Genomic DNA, 21,917 nt, shown 5'->3' with positions numbered 1-21,917 from the left:
AAACGAAGTTTACATTTGAAAAATTGTTAAATTATTATTTCAGTGGATCTTAAAAAAATAGGTCTCCATGTCTATTGATTTAAGCAAAAATATTTTACTTCATTGAAAATTGAAATTTCATATTATTACGAATTTTAACAAGTGCATAAAAGCTCCTGACTTATGTCAGTGCTTTTCTAATGTTTGGATGATGATTTTCTTTGAATACAAATTCATTATGCTGACCTAATGATTTGGAACTGAAATGAGTCATTAAAAAATGTTTTTGTGAAATTTGTGATGTATATTTGTCAGTTTAGGGAAAAAACACAAAACTTGTCAGAAATACTTGATATTAGAATCAGCGAGATTCAATGATGCAATATTTTCGACTATTGAATTTCTTTTCCAGCTATCATACACCTAAAAGATGGTGTAATTCTGTAAAATATTACAATACGAATATAGGATTCTTCTAGATTTTGAGTTATTTCTGTTCTAGTATCGGTGCGTGCATATCAGTATTTCTCGTGTTAGTTTCTAATAATGTGTAATTATGAAATAACTTTTCGGAATATCGACATACAGTGGAAGTGAGAGTGAATATTGAAATTCTATCAGTTCGGAATGTTCATTTTTGAAAGTGAAGTTGATGTGAAATTTGGCATGGAATATAATATAGTGTTACATTGGGTGAGTTTTTAGAATTTTATATGTTTTGAAATCCTCCAAATGGATGTAGAATATACGCATTTCCATATTACATATTATTATTTAGGGAAATATTAAGAACTAAGATAAAATCCTCCAGTTGGTCGCATTTTCAAAAAACTTATTTCAAAAATATTTCAACAACAACAAATCCAACAATATCAACTGTCCTTGAATCTAAACCTGATGAAAGGTAGATCAATGGAACAACCTTCTGTCGAATGCCTTATTTTTCTAGCAGGATTGATTAACAATTTTCATGACACTGCTTGGGCGGCGTTCGAAAACTGGATCTCAATATACTAGTTTTAGTTGTCCTTGATCTATAACAAAGACTCGTAGGATGAAATAATTGGAATCGATAATAATCTGAGAGTTCTTAACCGGTTGATGTCCCTTGCTGAACAGCTTCCAGGATATTTTTTCATTCAGCTTTGTTCGACTGCGAGGTAATGTTATAGCAATTTTTTTCAAACTGTAACTTGATTCCTTGGGAACATACATGTTTAATGCTGTCCTTTGTTTCTTATTGTGGTATATGCAGTGCCGATAAAAAAAAATCAAAGTAAGCTTATATCCAGAAAATCCTGTGGCATGAATCGTTGAGAGACAAGAATGCTTGCGAACACTTAGATGTTGCCTCATCTTTTCTGAATATTTTTTTTTTTTAGAAATAGCGATATCTTAATTTTCAGAGAAATTACTGCACTGTGAATCGTTTCAATACACTGAAAAAAATTGTTCATTGTATTAAAGAATGCCAATCATCAAGTGGATATTAGAATTCTATATTAAGTTTGAATATTGACTATCGTTATGCTGTACTATGTAATATTACAGATCAAGTACAGGCTCACGCCTCCGTGATTAGTGTTTATACCTGTAGTTTACAGAATAAACTATATTATTATTATTATTATTATTTGTCTATTCCCATCAAATCAATCTTTTTATTGGAATGTATAAACTGTTTGTGAATAAATGTTACGTTTTCTGCCATTAATTTCTTGCATTTTAGCATTTCTACGACTCAGTGGCGACGCCAGTTTTCATAAACAGGAGTAGCCTAGGGGCTCCCGTTTTTTTTTTTAGGGGGGGGGTGCTAAAGTAAAGCGAAATTATATCTTGTAATTATTTTAGCCTTAGTATGTCAAATTTTAGGGGGGCCAGTGAAATTTTGGGGGGGGGGACCAAAAAAAATTCGGAGCCAACCAGTTTTGGGGTTCGCAGGGTATCAGATCTGAAATAATATCTAATATTTTCATGAAATTTCCAATGACCTTTCGGTGCTTTCACAATATTCCACCCGGAATGGGAGTTATCAAATAAATTACTCCAGAGTCTAGAGTCTAGATCAAATATAGAAAGTACACTAAAAATTTGATATCTAGTATATTACAATCGGGAATAATATGAATTTATTCATTATACGATAAATGAAAATTAAAATATTATCAAATGTTTGATGAATTTGATTCATTCGAATATAATTTTGAGAATTTGTCTGATCAATTATGGCTCCAAATTGAAAATTATGTGAATAAAAATAAAATTGAGCATTCAATTCTGCATTCCAAATTCTCAAGATATTAGAATCAAACTGTTGTTATTGTTCACACAAAATATATAAAACGATTTCATTGATAGTGAATCTATCTCACGCTCTTGTTAAATCAATCAGGAGCTCTAGTTAATTTAGAGTTATCGATAATCCAATCATGACTCTTAACCCTGATTGTTCAGCTAGCTCAACGATAATAAGGTATAAATAATTATCATGATTTCAGATTTATTACCTTTAATTCTATTCATAAAAAGTTCTAAAAAAAATCCACTCTTGATTGAACTTGTTTCATAAGTGTGTCTTTGATTTCATAGCTGCTTGCTTGGAAAAAAGCAACTCAGTTTCGTTATTACTGCTGAAAATACATATACATATTCAATAATTTTTATTTTTTATTTCATTTATAATAAATAGGAATACATACATGATAGTCCCAGAAACTGTATTCGCTCAAATAATATTCCATATCATGCAAAAAACAACCCCAAAACCTCAAATAACATTAAAAAAAAAGACACAATATAGGTTATCAACATAAATATCAATTCGAAAGTCAACAACAAGAGCACAAGAAAATCAAGTCATAATTAATTCACTAATTCATGAGAGATTCCTCTTGAGCACCCTTCTGAGCGTCGAGAAAAAATATTGAAAAAGGTCCAAGCCATCAAAAAATGATGGATTATACGATTCAGAGGAGAATTTTGTGAGTACCTACCGCAACTTTGCGTCGGCTTGAAAGCAACAAAAGTCCAAAATTTTTCCTTATCTGCAAGTAATCGTGATCAAGTATCGTAATAGAATTCATTTTATGATCATTCTTGAAGAATATCTTACTTACTTACTATTACCGCACATAAAAAAAGCCAAAGCTTTCGAAACGAAATGAACACTTATTCATAGACTTCTATAAAGAATGTTGTCTTATTCAGAACACTACGGTCTACGGATATAGATTAACACTAAAAATATAGAAATTTGAAAACTTCGTATAACACTTTTTGGTTTTAATTAATAGCCAAAGCACTATGATAGTTTCTGTGACCGGGCAATTTTAAATTGTGTAGAACCGAATAATTTGTACTTCTTCTGAACCAATAAATCAAAAATTTAATTTTTTTCATAGGACCCCTAATTTTCGGGTAAACTGTAATATTTGTCACATAATAATCTCCTTCGTTGTTTTATTCATATACATTATTTAAATGCTATTATTGGTAGACTTATGAGATATTTCAAAGATTTATTATCGTTATCGAAAATAATAATAAAATGGGCTTTGGGAAATACCAAAAAATTGTAGTCCTCCTCAGATTCGAACTTGAAACTTTTTTTTTTCGGTTGTTAGACTGTTTAGATTATATTGGGAGAATATTATTCAAGAATTAATAGTTCCCAACTTTGAGGACTTGGATCCTGGATCCTAGATACACATTTGAAATACATGATTCTGTGTATTCATTTGTCAATGACAATTATTTCGTAATATTTAGATCCAGAACAATCGATCTATTATGAAAATAATATGGGATACCACATTATATCTTTCACGATTAACATAAGAATCAATTTGCATTTTCAAAACAGGTAATATAAAATTTATGATTTTCAACGCAAAATAATCTACATAAAATACGAATAATGAAAATATCAACACAAAATTTGGGATAATATGTTTGATATTCGGCCAAGAACTGGAAATTACTGATTACACTAGATTTATGCAAAAATAAACAAGTTCCTCTCAAAATTTGATATTCAAATCTTCTAACGACTAATCAAAATTCATTGTGGTGAAGGAGAATTAGATACTTCTGATTTTACCGTACCCTAGATTATGATTGGTTTCAATTTTGACAGTTTTAAAATATTGAACGGATTATCAACATTGCCTCCAAAATTCATGAGAAATATTCTAACAATTAAATTTGACTCTTTTTAGGGTTGTATTATAAATTTACATCTCAACTATTCTTTTGTTATCTATGTAAAACATTTTTTTGGTGAATAAACTTATTATTATTATTATTATTAAATACTACTCCACTCACTGAATGGAATATTAAAAGTGAGTTTATAATGGTTTTTATAATATAGTAGATCATTTTGAACAATAATTACATTAATGGTATATGTTATGGTTGGAAAACTTAAGTGTGCAGGTTTCGAAGGGCGGCATAGTTCATTATGAAAATTTAAATTGGCTATATATTTTCATCAAGGCCGAATCGGAAAATATTCTAAAAGAAGAAAGTGTTCATTTTGACCTCAAGAATATAAATATATGTAGGAGTCGAAGACTCACCATGTATCATTTTACACAAGAATCGAAATAATTAAATATTGAGAGAAATATTGTTCTGAAAATGAATAATTATATATCTGTGTAACTATGGCAGAATTAGAATTTCTGTAATCAGTTTTGAACAATTTTTTCAAGAAAAATGGCAGTATGAATTTAGTTGAAAGTGAATATACTTTCAGTAGAACTGACATATTTAATATGTTTTATTATGTTTCTCCATCCAGACATTTTTACGAAATGATGAAGCGATCTTCTCGAGTAAAGACCGTTCAAAAACAAACGGGTACTTATTCAATGAAAACAAAAAGCAACAACCTTCTCCTACAATTGATGTTGTTAAATAAATTGAAATTCACAAGAAGATAATGTGAATAATTTGAATTTGTAACCTGATGTATGGATACCGATTACGAATTTTTTTTCTGAAAAAACCAACTTATATTTTGAAATGTCCACATATTCTAGTAGCAGGACCACCATTGCTGAGTTACAGATAACATTTTATTGAGATCAATGGTAAAACTTCATCCGAATCTTATATTTTTTTCGATATAAAACAAAATAACCAATTTTATTTGCGAACATTTGGGCATTTCTATCTATTCTATAAACATGGATTATTTTTGCTTTGTTGACATTCTTCTATATTGAATTTAAGAAATAAAGAATCATTATCATTATTAAACGGATCCATTGTGACAAAAATATGTCATCCAGAAATATATATCCATCAAATATCTATCACTGAAAATTTCTGATATGTTCAGTTCGAATGTTAGACTAATAATTTTTGATGATTAATGTTCCCTATTGAACACTTTGGAATTATTCATGACCGTCTCTAGATGAAACAAATTAATAAATACCTTTATATTTGTGGTCGATTATTTGACGAATTTATGGGACAAACTATACTTTCGCGTATGTTTATGCAAAAATCTGGTTGGAATTTTGTGATCGCCCAAGTTTTTTTTAATTTATAGTCGTGGAACATATGAGTTACATAACTCAAACAGGATCTCAAGGTATATCAAGAATGACAATATTTATAGATTCTATAGATACGTTTCTTTAGGTGATTAGCGAATAATCACAATTCTATATTTTACATATCTAAATCCTAATAGTTTTCAAATTGAAGAGTACAAATTATTGTGACCTGTAGGTCACGAGGTCGCAAGTATAAAAATATAGTTTGCTCCGGATACTCAACAATTTGAGCATCTTCTGCAGAAACTTGATTCTCATTCAAAGTTATTACTGACCAATTGTAATCACAATTAGGTTGAATCTTATCTCTTGTTTGTGCCTTTCCAAATTAAATTGTTGGGTTTATTAATAAATGCGTTCATTTCATATGCTATTTGAAATTGATTGGTATCGGGTGTTTTTTTAGAGTGTTAGCCATATTGTTTGGACATTTCTCTTCAGTAAGCATTGACAAATTATCATAGAAAGATACACACCGCAATATCGTTTATAAATTGTTGAAATTTATTTTCAAAATCAGTGTTCTAGTCGCCAAACTTTTTATCGAAAAATTGTGTTTAGTGATGAAGCTCATTTCTGGTTGAACGGCTACGTAAACAAGCAAAATTGCCATATGGAGTGAAAACAATCCACAAGAAGTTGTGCAGGTTCCATCGCATCCTGAAAAATGCTCTGTATGGTGTGGTTTACACGCTGGAGGCATCATCGGTCTATAATTCTTTAAAAAAGATGATGGCGCTAATGTTACAGTGAATGGTGCTCGTTACAGATCGATGATTAATGATTATTTGTTTCAAAATTTGAATGGTATCGAGCCAGAAGTGTTTTGGTTTCAACAAGATAGTGCTACACCTCATACTGCTACCGTAACAATTGATTTATAGAAAGAAAGATTTGGCGATAAGTTTATTTCGAGAAATGGTCCAATTAATTGGCCTCCCAGATCATGCGACATAACTCCACTGGATTATTTTCTTTGGGATTATGTCAAGTCATTGGTTTATGTCGATAAACCAGAAACAATAGACGCTTTGGAAGCCATCATAACTCGTGTTATTAGTGAAATAAAGCCTGAATTACTTGAAAAAGTGGTCCAAAATTGGTCTGGTCGAATGCGGTTCCTCAGAGCTAGTCGTGATGGACATATGCCGGAAATTATTTTCAAAACATAACTGTCATAAAATTATCTTTCAAATGAAAAAAAAATTGGAGGAATTGAGCTTCATAAAAAATGGCACAAAAATCTAGTATTCCTATTTGAAAAACCATAACTTTGGGTCATAGCTTCGTAATCAAGAACACTGTTAAAAAGACGAACACGCCACTGGATTCTACATAATAAAGTGCTTCTATGTTATTTTAATTTCAGAGCTCTATCATTAGTATTAGCGGAGATATACATTTTTTTCGTTTAAAAGTTGTAGTGCTAAAACATCGATATTTGCCCACCCTGTATATATTAATGAAGAAAATATTACAAAATAAAATAAAAAATATTCCGTCGAATTCACCTTTCTGGACCAATTCAACAACATAAACTAATGTTTTTTAACATACATCCTGTATATCAACGAATGCAATTGTCATTGCAATATCAAGCAATACAATTATTGATTTTATGTAGGTATCTTAGGAGGAAATGTGAAATAACCGCAAATAATGTAGATGTCTACAATCCCCCATTTATTTTTGTTAGCAGCAATATCTAATATTTTGTTTGTTTACTTTGAGTTACTCTTATATTTGCGCTTTTTTAACGTAATAGTTCATAAAAAGAGCTTAATAATTATTCGTTAAATTATGAGTTAAAAAAAGTAAAAAGCAGGAATCGTGGATTATTTTTTATCCAATCGAATTGATAAAACATTAAAAGGTAGGTACAATATTCATTTCAATGAAATCTATATATTCATGAAAAATTTGCTAGTATTGAGAACCAAATCCTTCATTAATTGAAGAAAAAATATGAAAGATGGTAGTGATGAACTCTCAACTTTTGACAATGAATAAAATTGACGAAAAAATCCAACAAATCATTTGAAACGCATAAATTGATCTTGTTCCTTCTCATTTGTAATTCAGATCAACCAGCTGCTCTACTATAAATACGATTTTTTTCAGCAACACCAACAGAAACGAATTCGTTCAAGATTCATCATCATGTGCAAATTGGTAATTATTTCTTCCTCTACACTATATTGATTGTACTCACATCAACTGCCATTTGTTTAATTTGTTGTAAATAATTTCTACAATTATTTGTGGAAATTATTTTGTTTTATTTTATTTGATAATGAATTTTTATTAAATATGAACCGAATCCATTGTTGTAGGTTTGGTTCTTCGCTCTCTTGGCTGTTGCCTTTGCTGAACCTGCTCCTAAAGCAGGGCTCATTGCCTCAGCTCCAGCAGTAGCAGCAGTGGTACCACATACTGCAGCTTATGTTGCTCCATACGCTAGTACCTACGCAGGACCATACGCCACTGCCTACGCTGGACCTTATGCTACTGCCTACTCCGGAGCTCTTAACTATGGATACAACTCCATCTACAACCACCCCTACAATGCTGTTCACAGTTATGCTCCTTATGCTAACTACTACAACTCCATGTACAGATCTGCTTTCGACTACCCTCACATCGCCTCCACCTATGCTGCACATCCATACAATTATGTATATTAAAATCTTAGTGAATAATAAAGTAAATTTTTAATTAATTTGTGCCTTTCATTTTGAGTAATATAAAATGCCATCCTGAAAATTCTGAATGAATTTTGATATTATGTGAGCTACTATCACTCTTCTACGTGAAAAATATAAATAAAATCTGTTTTCATGTTGGTAACTTATTTTGTTCAGGGAATAAAATGAAACATATTTTTCCTCTTCATGATTTATTCTGTTTAGGTATAAACGATCGCTGTAACATATTCTTAAAGCAATAAATTTTGATATTCATAACGCTATTCTGGGATCACATCAGACATCCCACGCATATGTATCTGAACCAAATGCCATGGTTTTTCAGCATCTTCATTGCAGTATTGATGGAAGTCTTAATAAGAAAGCACTTCCCATTTCTAAAGTTAACAATGCAGTGTAGTGGTTTTCCTCATATTCTCTAATTGGATTTGAACCATTCAAAAAAAAATAATTCAATATTTTGAAGTGTCTGTTGTTTACTAAATTATTCAGGAGTTCTTCAAGGATCATGTCGAGTATCTCCTGTTTTGTTTATCTCGTAAATGAAATATTCTCAATGTTCGCATTTCGATGATCTGAAGTTTTTCCGAATTTAATCTATAGTATTAAAGGCAGTTATTGATTGTTGGACAGTGTGTACGAAACGAAATTGAAATTAATGTCAATGAGCATCGTATTATGCGCTTTTTCCGAATTGAGGGACATTATGCAATATGATGGTTGTATAAACACTATTTTATGCTGTACTTACATGCTATCAAGCCGTTGAAATGAGCAAATTGTTGATGTGGATAATATTAACAGTATTGGGTATTCTGAATATCTCGTATATAAAAATATTCAAAACAGATTGTTATTTAGCTCTCTTGAATTATATATTTATCTTTTTACATCCAGCAGGCAAATGGCCTTATGACAGTTGTAAACATATAACAAATACATACATTTAGGTACATATACGTATGTATGACAATGCCTCTAGCCGTTGTCAGCTGAGGTTATTTAGCCAACTAAGCAAAAAACAGTTAGTTCCTAATCAACAAATTCAACTTTTTCTAAAACTGACCAATTCAACGAAAAAATACATCAACTGAGGGTAAATCGTGAAAGCTTCTACAGATGGATGCCACCGGACTGTGAAGATGGTGTTGAGTATTGCAGATGCAGACACTGATTATCTGTAACGACTGTTAAATTTGTTATTGATAAAATAAGAGCAAAGTTATATTGAATCGGCTTGACCATTAACCAATCTGTGAAAAAATATTGTAATATTTAATTTAATTTAATTTATCTATCATGTTGATCGATCAAACAAAACTATAAAAAATTCGAACAGTATAACAAAAAAAAAACTACCGAATACGACGGGGTTTACACTTTGGGATTTTTTAAGACATATTGAATTAAAGCTCCGTGCGAAAGTTCAAGTTGAACATAACCAGAGAAAATTTAAAAAAAATCTTGCAAAATGAATATCAGATATTTTTCGATCGGGTTCAGATTTTTCCTGTAATATATCATTTCGAACCAAGTGCTTAATATTTAAGTTGAAAGAGTAATCAGAACTATTGAGACCTCAAGCAGAATATCGAAAAATCCTAATATTTCAAAGGTTTTTGATTTTTCGAATTCATTTTTCTAATGAGATACCTAATATCTGAATATTTTTCGGGATTTAATTCATTTTGCATATATCAAGTCAAATATGGGGTGACCCATCTTAAAAACAGCATCCTCCTCTGTTATGAGCATCGTATTATATAGGGATTACTAAAAAAAAACTTTTTTGAATTTCTCGAATATTTCAAACAGATTCCATGATATAGCGAAATATTTAAAACAGTCAGTTCCAGGAACATCCTGTTTTCAGTTCTGTGAAAACACTCTTGTACCAACTTTTCAAATAGACTACGGATTTTCTTCATACTATTAACTGTTTGAATCGAACTTTGACAGCCATCAATCAATGTTCGCAATATGTTATTATCACCACTGCACAGTTTGAGGATTACTTATTCAAGAGATAAAGTTTCTAAGAGATGAAGTTTAAAAATTCAATAACTTGAACATAATCTCGGAAAAATATCAAGTATGCTATATTTTTGGAATGGTTATTTTCAGCTCGAAATATGTAGGAATATACGGGGTATCCCATTTGAAAGATATAATTTCATAGTAAAAGTTCATAACATTATCAGTTTGCGGAAAATTGAATTAACGTATTTGATTTGAATTCTACATAAAAACGAATGTTTTTACAAAAATGCAAAATTTTCAACAGAATAAAAGTTACAGCAATATTTTGAAAATGACCATTTTCGAAAAACACCCGGTAACAATGTAACGGTGATAGCTATGGAGTTGCGGTTTTCGCCAATGAGTTTCTCATGAAAACTGGTCCTTGGACACCGACATCAGTTTTTGTCTATTATAGATATAGGACTTCAAAAGTGTCCAATTTGGCCCACCCTGTACACGATGACACTCGAAATTAATGTACTGAATACTTTGTCAGAGTATCTCCAGGGTTCAAATGTATCGTTACATATTAGCAAATTTCGCATCATGGTTTTGAAGTTATACTCATAGGAAATTTTCTTTATCTTATGTGATAATCTTCTTAACAACATAATATCTTTCAGAGAATGGATTTATTTGTTTGGAATGTACTTATTCATTTGCAAGGAACGTAAAACTAATGTCTATACCTATACGAGGGATTCTAAACTTAAATAGATTTTGATAAAATTATGGTAGTATGGTGTACCTACCATACTCTGAAATTTGTAGTAAATCCTGTTAATAATAACACACTGAAAATGCTAACTCGAGTGTATAATATGTTGATATACAGGGTGTAATACAAAATTTAAAAAGGTTTCTAGGAATCGATGAAATGTTTTAAATTATGTTTAGTTGCACCTGAGGTACATAACATGATTTATTATAAACTAATATAATTTTTGATAATATGATATCTATTTTTATTATTGAAAATTTAATTGCTTGTTTTTGAAATTTGAATCAGACTTGGTTTCTAATCACGATAAAAATGTTGGAATTCAAACTTGGCATTATATATTTTTTTGTTAATGAAATAATAATTTAACTCATCTTCTAATAGTTTAAACTTTCCTTGAATTTTTTTTGAGTTACAGTATATTTCGATGAATCATTCAATCTATTCTCTCCACCAAATCGAATCACCTGAGTTGTACTTTTTGTACCTGGATCACCAAAACTCACCAATTTTCTTTTATATCATCTAATGGAAACCCTTTGCTCCAGCAATATTATCCAGAAACTGATTGAATATTTTGTAGTCTATCATTTTTTCTTCAGTTTCCTAATTCAATACCACTTTCAGTGGTTCAATTCTAGAGCTTGTTTTAGACACTCATCAACTAATATATTTTTCTCTATTTTGCTTTTTGCAAATTTCTATTACTATTGTAGGTACCTCAAATGTAATTGTAAAATATTCTTAAAAACTATTGATGCCTACACCTACAAACACTCTTTTATTTTATATTAAGAAGGTAATTGTTGTCTTGGTAGCAGTTATATCTAATATTTTGTTTGTTTATATTGAGTTACTTCTATATTTCCGCCTTTCTTACGTAATAGTTAAATTAAATAGTTTAAAACATAAAATTTTATTCGTTAAATTACAAGTTAACGAAAAGTAAATAGCAGGGATTGTGAATTATTTCTGATTCGATACGATTGATGAGAAATACAATATTCATTCGAATGAAATTTATGGAAAATTTGCGATGATTGAGAACCAACCTTCTATTGATAGAAGAAAGATTTGAAATACTGTAGTGGTGAACTCTCAACTTTTGACGATGAATTAAATTGACGAGAAAAGTCAACACATCTCTTAAAACGCATAAATTGATCTTGTTCTTTCTCATTTGAAATTCAGATCAACCGGCTGCTTAACTATAAATGCGATTTTTTTGAGCAACATCAACAGAAACGAATTCGTTTGAGATTCATCAAGATGTGTAAATTGGTAAGTATTTCTTAACTATATTTGTTCCTCATATATTAATTGTAATGTGATGACGTTGTTGTAAATAACATAGATTTTCATAATTATTTGGTTTTATCATGTGATATTGAATTTTTATCACAAACGAATCCATTGAATACTTTGTTATAGGTTTGGTTCTTCGCTCTCTTGGCTGTTGCCGTTGCTGAACCTGCTCCTAAAGCAGGGCTCATTGCCACAGCTCCAGCAGTAGCAGCAGTGGTACCACATACTGCAGCTTATGTTGCTCCATACGCTAGTACCTACGCAGGACCATACGCCACTGCATACGCTGGACCTTATGCTACTGCCTACTCCGGAGCTCTTAACTATGGATACAACTCCATCTACAACCACCCCTACAATGCTGTTCACAGTTATGCTCCTTATGCTAACTACTACAACTCCATGTACAGATCTGCTTTCGACTACCCTCACATCGCCTCCACCTATGCCGCACATCCATACAATTATGTATATTAAAATTTTAGTGAATAATAAAGTTAATTTTTAATTAATTCGTGCTTTTCATTTTGAGTATTATAAAATGCCATCCTGAAAATTCTGAATGAATTTTGATGTTATGTGAGCTACTATCACTCTTCTACGTGAAAAATATAAATAAAATTTGTTTTCATGTTGGAAGGAAGAATTTGAGTTGTCCAAATACATGATCCCTGATGGACACCCTGTGCTCAAGTACCTTGAGCTTGACTTGATATCAACTCAAGTTCAAGTCGAGTAGTAGTTTTTCAATGTCGAGTCAAGTATTCATTTATTAAGTACTTGACTTAACATTGAAAAACTACTACTCGATTTGAACTTGAGTTGATTTCAAGTCAAGCTCAAACTACTTGAGCTTGAGCTTGAGCCAAGTAGATTGAATATCAAGCCAAGCCGTGAGTTCCTATGTACATTTTTGATCCAAACTGTAAAAGTCTCATTATACTACGAATTTGCCGAATCGAAAATGAAAAAGGTTTTCTCGAAAACAAAATTTCTGTAGAAATATTAAAAAAAATGTGAGTCCTCGCCTCCACAATTCTTCTTATTAAAATCCCATTAAATCATGAACCATTAATTTGTTTTTCAAGGTAAGGCATATCGCCGAAATTGTCATCAAAAAAGCTATCTAATGATGCAATAATATACTGGGTGTGCAATTTGAAATAAGGGAGTAGTAGTAAATTTCCGGTATAACTGGAAGTTGTAAAGATCTGAAAATATTTTAGGGCGAAAGATCATTGTCTCAAACCCCAACATGCAAATTTTCAGCACAAAATGATTAGTTTTTCATAAAACTCTAATAGGCCATCGCGGTGAATCACCCTGTATTTCAAAAATATTGATTTCTTCGAATCCATTTTTCTAATGAGATACTTAATATCTGAATGTTTATTTCGAGATTCAATTCATTTTGTGTATAACAAGTCAAATAAGGGGTGAACCATCTAAACTCAACTCTTCTCTATATTTGTAAAACGATTATTTATTTCTATGATCTGTTATGAGTGTCATATTACATAGGGATTACTAAAAAAAAACGTTTTAGAATTTCTGGAATAAAACCAAGATATAGCGAAATATTTAAAACAGTCAGTTCCAGAAACAGTTCAGTTCTGTGAAAACATTCTTGTACCAACTTTTTAAATAGACTACGGATTTTCTTCATACTATTAACTGTTTGAATCAAACTTTGACAGCCACCAATCAATGTTCACATTATTTTACTTTCACCGCTATACAGTTGGAAGCCTACTCATCCAAGAGATAAAGTTTAAAAATTCAATAACTTGAACATAACCTTAGAAAAATATCAAGTATGCCATATTTGTGGACTGGTAATTTTCAGCTCGAAATATGTAGGAATATTCGGGGTGTCCCATTTTAAAAAATAATTTCATAGCAAAAGCTCAAAACATATCAGAAAATTAAAGTAACGTCATTGAATTCTACATAAAAACGAATGTTTTTACAAGAATGAAAAATAATTTCACCAGAATAAAAGCGAGAATAAAAGTCACCGCTATATATCGAAAATGAACATTTTCGAAAAATACCCTGCAACTATATAACGATTATAGCTATGGAGTAGTGGTTTTCGCCAATGGGTTTCTCAAGAGAATTCGCCCGACATCAGTTTCGTCTATCTAATTAAGAAATAGGACTTCCTCTTCAATTTGGTGCAATTTGGTCCACCTTGTACAAGGCAACACTCGAAATGAACGTACTGAACAGTGAACACTTTTTCAGAGCATGTTCAGGGTTCAAATGAATCGTTTGAGTTCGTTTATAAGCAAATTTTGTCTCATGGTTCTGAAGTTATACTCATCAGAAATTTTCTATATTTTATCTGATAATCTTTCAAACAACATAATATCTTTCAGATAATGGATTGATTTGTTTGGGATGTACTTATTCAATTGCGAGGAATGTAAAACAAATGTCTATACCTATACGAGGGATCCTAAGTTTCGATAAATTTTGATAAAACGTATGGTAGTATGGTGTACCTACCATACTCTGAAATTTGTAGTGAATCCTATTAATAATAACACACCTGAGAATGCCAAATCAATTGCTTAATATGTTGATATACAGGGTGTAATACAAAATTTAAGAAGGTTTCTAGGAATCCATAAAATGTTCTAAATTATGTTTAGTTGTACCTTAGGTACATAACATCAATAATTATAAACTGATATAATTTCTGATAATATAATATCTATCTCTATTATTTTCTAGTCACAACAAAAAAATTTTGAAATTCAAACTTAGAATTATATATTTTTTTGTTAATACAACAATGACTTAACTTATCTTCTAATAGTTATCTTAAAATTCTTGTTCAAACTCACGTCGAATTTTATAAGTTACAGTATATTTCGATTTCATTCAATGTATCCACTACACCAAATCGAATCACCTGAGTGGTACTTTCTGTACTTGGACCACTACAGCTCACCAAATTTTTTATATCATCTAATGGAAAACCCTCTGCTTTAGTAATATTGTCCAGAAACTGATTGAATGTTTTGTAGTCTATGGTTTTTTCTTCAGAGTTTTTATTCAATACCAGTTTCGTCGTTATGCAATTGTAAAATATTCCTAAATACTTTTGATGTCTATACCTAGAAACACTCTGTTATTTCATATTATGAAGGTAATTGTTGTCTTTGTAGCAGCTGATATTTTGTTTGTTCTGCTACCAATTTCGAGAAAAAAAATTTAAACAATTTTCTAGTACCTATTCCTCAGGAAAATCCAAATTAGTATAAAGATCCAGTTAGTAAGCTGCGATAAATAAATTAGTTTTACGTTTGGGTACTTCATTACCCAACCTGTAGCGAAGATTAATAGAGATCGGATAAACATAACAAAAAAGTAGCGGGTCCATGTATTTAGGGCTTCTTTTTCTTTTAAGGTATATCTAATATTTCTTTGTACCTCCAATTTAGGAACACCCTGTAAAAAAACTAATTCCAAGTTCGTGAAAATTTCATATTTAAGTAGAATATCTACAAAAAAGAAAAGCACTGATGTTAAGTCGAGAGGGAGTATATTTGACCGTACTTTCATTCATAAGCCAATTGTGTTACTTTTATCCAGTTCTTGATTGTCTCTGAGGTTCAATTGGAATATAAATAACCGAGTGCTAAAAAGTTCCTGACATCATGTCAGTGTTTTTTTAATTTTTTTTCTTGTTGCAATAGGCATTACGAGTATAAAGACATTCCTGAATAGATGTAACCTCAGATGTAACTGTAAAATATCCTCGAATGCTAATGATGCTTAAAAAACACCCTTTTATTTTCTATTAGGAAAACAATTGGTAAGTAGATATTATATTTGCGCCTTTCTAATTTGAAATCGAGGATCAAAAGTACCGAACCAAATAGTATCCGATTTTTTTAACCAAGAGTAGTTTGAAATCGAGAAAATAAGGGAGAAAAATTTTCAATGGCATTTTCACAAAGATCGAGAATGAACTCCTTGAAAGGAATATATGAAATATGGTAGTGATGAACAATTAACCTTGAAAGGAATATATGAAATATGGTAGTGATGAACCATTAGCTTTTAAAGATGAATAGAATTGACGGAAACATTCAAAATATTTCTTATATTGCATAAATTGATCTTGTTCTTACTCATTTGAAATTCAAATCAGCCGGCTTCTCCACTATAAATGCGATTCTTTTGAGCAAAATCAACAGAAACGAATTCGTTTAAGATTTATCAAGATGTGTAAATTGGTAAGTATTTGCAAACTTCATTAGTTAATTTACAGCAACTTATATGTGATTATTTTATTTTAGGTTTGGTTCTTCGCCCTCTTGGCTATTGCCTTTGCTGAACCTGCCCCTAAAGCAGGATTCATTGCCTCAGCTCCAGCAGTAGCTGCAGTGGTACCACATACAGCAGCCTATGTTGCTCCATACAGCACTGCATACTCAGGTCTATACGCTTCTTCCTACGCCAGACCATACGCCACAGCATACGCCAAACCCTACACCACTGCCTACGCTGGACCTTATGCCACTGCCTATTCCGGAGCTCTCAACTATGGATACAACTCCATCTACAATTACCCTTATAATGCTGTTCGCGGATATGTTCCATATGCTAACTCCATGTATAGATCCGCTTATAACTACCCTCAGATTACATCTACATATGCAGCACATCCCTACAATTATGTTTATTAAGTTCTTAGTTGATAATAAAAATATTTGTTATTGATTTATCTGTTTTTATTCTTGGTAGCAAATCTTGTTTAGTGTTTATTTGAGCATATTTTGAGCTGGGAATGATCTCAAATGATGAAATTAGACTCACTCATAATTAATCTGTCCTCAAAGGTTTTGGTCGAATGCGCCGTTAGTTCGTTAATGGGCAAAATTCGACTAAGGGTTCCGTTTGAAATTTTGTTTTCCTGTTAGTACCAAAATACTGATTTTATGGGAATGAAAATTTCAATTTGGGATTGGAATTAAAATTAAATCAAAGTGTTGAATTTCATGTTGATCGAGTAACTGGAACCATAGAAAATGCAAGAAGAATATCTAAAAAATAACATGTGATCACACGACAGCGAAATAACAATTTAAAAATCCAAATTTTAAGGTACTTTCGTTCGGTAGTTTTACAGCAAGCCGGACGGAGAGAATGAAATTCGAGCAGGGATGAATCATCAGCCAATAGAACCTTTTTTTTGAGACCATTCTTGGCTCAGATATAAATTCGACGTTCAGTTCTATAAACCAACAATTTTTCAATGCAAAAATCACTAAATGATGTTTATTGAAATATTTATCAACAATATAATACTACTACATAAGGCTTATCCTAACATTCCTAACACTATTTCATTCCAAAACTAGATTGATTCTTAAATCTGATTAATGATGAATAATAATGATGCCTTCTGCTTTTGTACTAAAAATAACCTCTTCTTGAAATGATGGTTTCTGCGTATTCGAGTATTGCAATTGAAACCGGCTTACATTTTGGAAAACTGAAACGTTCATTGCATAAGCTTTCTGTGCTATTTTTATGAACTTCTCTTTTTGTTTAATTTCAAGTCCTAAGAAATAATCAGCAATTTTAAACTCTGATTCCAACATGACTTACTTTTGGGAATCTGTTGAAACTAAAATACCATCATCCAAATAAATTACGGAAATAAGTTTTTGGGTTGAGTTAATATTGGTCAGCATCACTGACCTTGGATCCATGTCATTCCAAAACTACTCTAAGAAGTTTATACCAGCATCATCATTGAGTAGGGTAGTGAACAAAAGATCTGCATGGTCGCAGTTCCCGGAAGGCTTACCGAAGCAAAACGACCCCAGTTCAAATAATAATAATACCAGCATCTAGGTGCTTGCTTGAGGCCATAGAGACTTTTTCCAATTGGCATACTTTCCTGGTTCTGTACCCTTACGATTGTCTCATGTACACTATTTCTTCTAGCTCCCCATAAATAAAAGCTGTTGATACTTCGAATTGTTTTAAATACATTTCCACTAGCTGGAATGCTGAGAATTGAATAAAATGCATCCATCTTCATCACTGGATTGAAACTGTACAGACAGCCTTCGCATCTGGTGGTAGTTCTGTTAAAATCCAGGTCTGATTCTCTTTCAGAGGGTCATTTCACGTTTCATGGATTAGTTCTATTTGGCTGAATACTCGCTAATCAAGGCCTCTTCAAAGGTTCAATCTCTGCATAATTCCGTTTTCTGAAGGATGCACTTGACCTCTTTACAATCGAATTCTCATTTATTGTCATCGAGCAGTTCGAATTTTGTGTTCGATTTTTTTTACGAGAGCTAAAAACTGTTTCAACACAACATGGACATTTGATTTGAATGCGATTACAAAGCCATAATGGCATTTCATGTGGTTCTTTGAACACAACTAAAAAAACTTTTCTTGTTAAAAGACTAGCAAAATGGACCTACAATATCAGTGGAAAAAAGTTCACCAGGTTTCGTTGCTTTCACTCTAGACCAAATGGTAAACTATTTGCTTTGCCAAAAATACATACTTTTGAGTTTTTACAATCATCAGATTGGATTCTCGATTGCGTTCTCGTGAAATACATTTTGGTGAATGACGATAATTTTTGTTTTCATAAGATTTAGAAGGAACAAAGCCTGAATCTGAATCCAGGATGAGATTGTAACTATGGCCACCAAAAGATAATCCAGAGATTAACCAGACATACCTAATCAAATTTGAGGACGTCAGTGAGTCGAAACTTATCGTTCTAGACCATTACGGCTCAAAATTCAAACTTAGAGACTTTGTGATGGAACGATAGAATCTTCTGTTTAGAGTACCATCGTTCAACAATACAGGATTGGGAATTATGGATAACTTACAATATGTTCGAAAAAATCAAAAACAAATAATTTTATTATCAACTAAGAACTTAATAAACATAATTGTAGGGATGTGCTGCATATGTAGATGTAATCTGAGGGTAGTTATAAGCGGATCTATACATGGAGTTAGCATATGGAACATATCCGCGAACAGCATTATAAGGGTAATTGTAGATGGAGTTGTATCCATAGTTGAGAGCTCCGGAATAGGCAGTGGCATAAGGTCCAGCGTAGGCAGTGGTGTAGGGTTTGGCGTATGCTGTGGCGTATGGTCTGGCGTAGGAAGAAGCGTATAGACCTGAGTATGCAGTGCTGTATGGAGCAACATAGGCTGCTGTATGTGGTACCACTGCTGCTACTGCTGGAGCTGAGGCGATGAATCCTGCTTTAGGGGCAGGTTCAGCAAAGGCAATAGCCAAAAGGGCGAAAAACCAAACCTATAACGAAATAGTCACATAGAAGTTTTTGTAAGTTAACAAATATAGTGTGCGAATACTAACCAATTTACACATCTTGATAAATCTCAAACGAATCCGTTTCTGTTGATTTTGCTCAAAAGAATCGCATTTATAGTGGAGGAGCCGGCTGATTTGAATTTCAAATGAGTAAGAACAAGATCAATTTATGCAATATAAGAGATATTTTGAATGTTTTCGTCAATTCTATTCATCTTTAATCAGAAGTTAATGGTTCATCACTACCACATTTCACATACATATTTCTTGAATTAATGGAGGAGTTGATTCTCAATCCTCGAAAAGTCTTCACGAATTTAAAAGAATCTGTCACTAGCGACATTATTCCTCTATTTTTAGTCGATAAAAATAAACTACTCTAATCTATAATATTGTATAATTTTCAGTTAATTTGATCGAATTAGAAATAAACATCTCCTGCTTTTCACTTTCTTCAACACGAGATGTAACGAATAGAACAGTAATGTTCTTGTTTTGTGTTCTTCTATTATTGATATAATACAAAAGTATTTAGGAACACATAATTCTGTTAAGTGCGAGAATAAATTATTGAACACATTTTATTGCAGTATGTAGGATATATCTCTTTGAGCATATGTTTTAGCTGAAATATGATTTATATACATAAATAATTCTCCAGGTTTCTCGAAATCGAATAATTTTCCTTTCAATTCAATCATCTACTTGGTGTCAGGCAACCCAAAATACATCCTTCGAAGTGTCAAGTTATACTCTATGATTGTTCGCTCGGTCGGAGGGAAAAGGAAAGCCTTTTCCGTGTGATTTATTCGGAAAATTTTGTTTTAATAAACCTCCTTTTGAAAGTAAAGAACACCAAAAAAAGAATTATCCAATTTGGTGCAATCGTTTGAATGTGATGCCCATACATAATAGCCATAGATCCTCTTTTACATATCGTCGGCTAAGAGTGTAAATCTGCTATGTCCATAATGAACAATTTTACAGGAGACCAAAAAAACCGTACGGTAAGTGTTATAATAATAATAATAAGATAGTTTATTCATGAAAATACATTCAATAGAGTTTATTGAATGTATTTTCATGAATAAACTCTCTTGAATGTATTTTCATGAATAAACTCTCTTATTATTATTATTATAACACTTACTGTACGGTTTTTTTGGTCTCCTGTAAAATTGTTCATTATGGACATAGCAAATTTACACTCTTAGCCGACGATATATAGATTATTATTATTAAAAAAGGGAATACTGACGTGTTTGGAACTTTTGAGTGATCGACCATACTACCGCTCTGTAGTTTTCAAGAATTGAATTTGCTCATGTACAAACGAGAACGTTTGAAAGCTCGTTTTTTCCTAATTTTTTTATATATAATTACTACTTCCAGAAAATATTTTGTGCATGTGTCGGTTTCGAAGTATACATTATAATAACGAAGAAGTCCCAGACATAATGAAGGAAACGGCTTTGATTGAATTGAATGATTACATGTATTAGAACTTCGAATTCATAGAAATTCATTTCAATACCCTTTGATATACTCATATACTCATTTAAAGGAATAATGAATTGCGGCCAATCATTGACTTTAAACTATAAATAAAATTGATGAGAATATTAAAAATCTTCACGATATTGCATAAATTGATCTTGTTCGTCTTCATTTGAAATTCAAATCAGGCAGCTGTTCAATTATAAAAGCAAATTTTTTCGACGATACTGACAGAAACAGATTTGTGGAAGAGTTATCAACATGTTCAAATCGGTGAGTGCCTTTTCATGAAGATTTAATTTTTTAAAATTCTTACCCTATAATGTGTGATTTTATTATAGATTTGGTTCTTCGCTCTCTTGGCTGTTGCCTTTGCTGAACCTGCTCCTAAAGCAGGGCTCATTGCCACAGCTCCAGCAGTAGCAGCAGTGGTACCACATACTGCAGCTTATGTTGCTCCATACGCTAGTACCTACGCAGGACCATACGCCACTGCATACGCTGGACCTTATGCTACTGCCTACTCCGGAGCTCTTAACTATGGATACAACTCCATCTACAACCACCCCTACAATGCTGTTCACAGTTATGCTCCTTATTCTAACTACTACAACTCCATGTACAGATCTGCTTTCGACTACCCTCACATCGCCTCCACCTATGCTGCACATCCATACAATTATGTATATTAAAAATCTAGTTGAAAATAAACTGTTAAAAACTTAAGAAATTATTATGTTTATACCATTATCATTATAACATAATCTACCAAACCA

At 31.8% G+C, this 21,917-nt stretch overlaps 3 protein-coding genes across 8 annotated transcripts; 2 read left to right on the top strand and 1 right to left on the bottom strand.

Moving 5' to 3' along the window:
- The first annotated feature begins 509 nt into the window (after window positions 1-509).
- On the top strand, window positions 510-21,867 carry LOC123674201 (protein transport protein SEC9-like). 6 transcript variants are annotated; one of them, XM_045609112.1, is made up of 3 exons: window positions 592-672; window positions 7,671-7,721; window positions 7,883-8,268. In XM_045609112.1, the coding sequence occupies exons 1-3, from the start codon at window positions 607-609 to the stop codon at window positions 8,231-8,233; spliced, it is 468 nt and encodes a 155-aa protein (XP_045465068.1). In that variant the 5' UTR covers window positions 592-606; the 3' UTR covers window positions 8,234-8,268. The 6 variants fall into 6 exon arrangements, with proteins under 6 accessions (XP_045465069.1, XP_045465070.1, XP_045465068.1 ...); XM_045609113.1 differs by lacking the exons at window positions 7,671-7,721; window positions 7,883-8,268 and adding an exon at window positions 16,616-17,039 and having other exon boundaries at window positions 510-672; XM_045609114.1 differs by lacking the exon at window positions 7,671-7,721 and having other exon boundaries at window positions 544-672.
- LOC123674204 lies at window positions 12,160-12,814 on the top strand. Its single transcript, XM_045609119.1, has 2 exons — window positions 12,160-12,278; window positions 12,429-12,814. The coding sequence occupies exons 1-2, from the start codon at window positions 12,267-12,269 to the stop codon at window positions 12,777-12,779; spliced, it is 363 nt and encodes a 120-aa protein (XP_045465075.1). The 5' UTR covers window positions 12,160-12,266; the 3' UTR covers window positions 12,780-12,814.
- Window positions 19,203-19,785, bottom strand: LOC123674203 (protein transport protein SEC9-like). Its single transcript, XM_045609118.1, has 2 exons — window positions 19,690-19,785; window positions 19,203-19,626 (listed from the first exon to the last, which is right to left on the bottom strand). Exons 1-2 carry the CDS (start codon window positions 19,699-19,701, stop codon window positions 19,237-19,239), a joined length of 402 nt encoding a protein of 133 aa, XP_045465074.1. The 5' UTR covers window positions 19,702-19,785; the 3' UTR covers window positions 19,203-19,236.
- Window positions 21,868-21,917: the final 50 nt, after the last annotated feature.

This window comes from Harmonia axyridis, chromosome 2, assembly GCF_914767665.1.
Source record: "Harmonia axyridis chromosome 2, icHarAxyr1.1, whole genome shotgun sequence".
Taxonomy (NCBI): domain Eukaryota; kingdom Metazoa; phylum Arthropoda; class Insecta; order Coleoptera; family Coccinellidae; genus Harmonia; species Harmonia axyridis.
This window is presented reverse-complemented; position numbering and strand designations above follow the sequence as displayed.

Coding starts and splice junctions, on each gene's coding strand:
- LOC123674201 (XM_045609112.1), top strand. CDS start 607: ATGTTCATTTTTGAAAGTGAAGTTGATGTGAAATTTGGCATGGAATAT. Junction 673..7,670: donor ATAATATAGTGTTACATTGG/GTGAGTTTTTAG, acceptor GATTTTTTTCAG/CAACACCAACAGAAACGAAT. Junction 7,722..7,882: donor TCATCATCATGTGCAAATTG/GTAATTATTTCT, acceptor CCATTGTTGTAG/GTTTGGTTCTTCGCTCTCTT.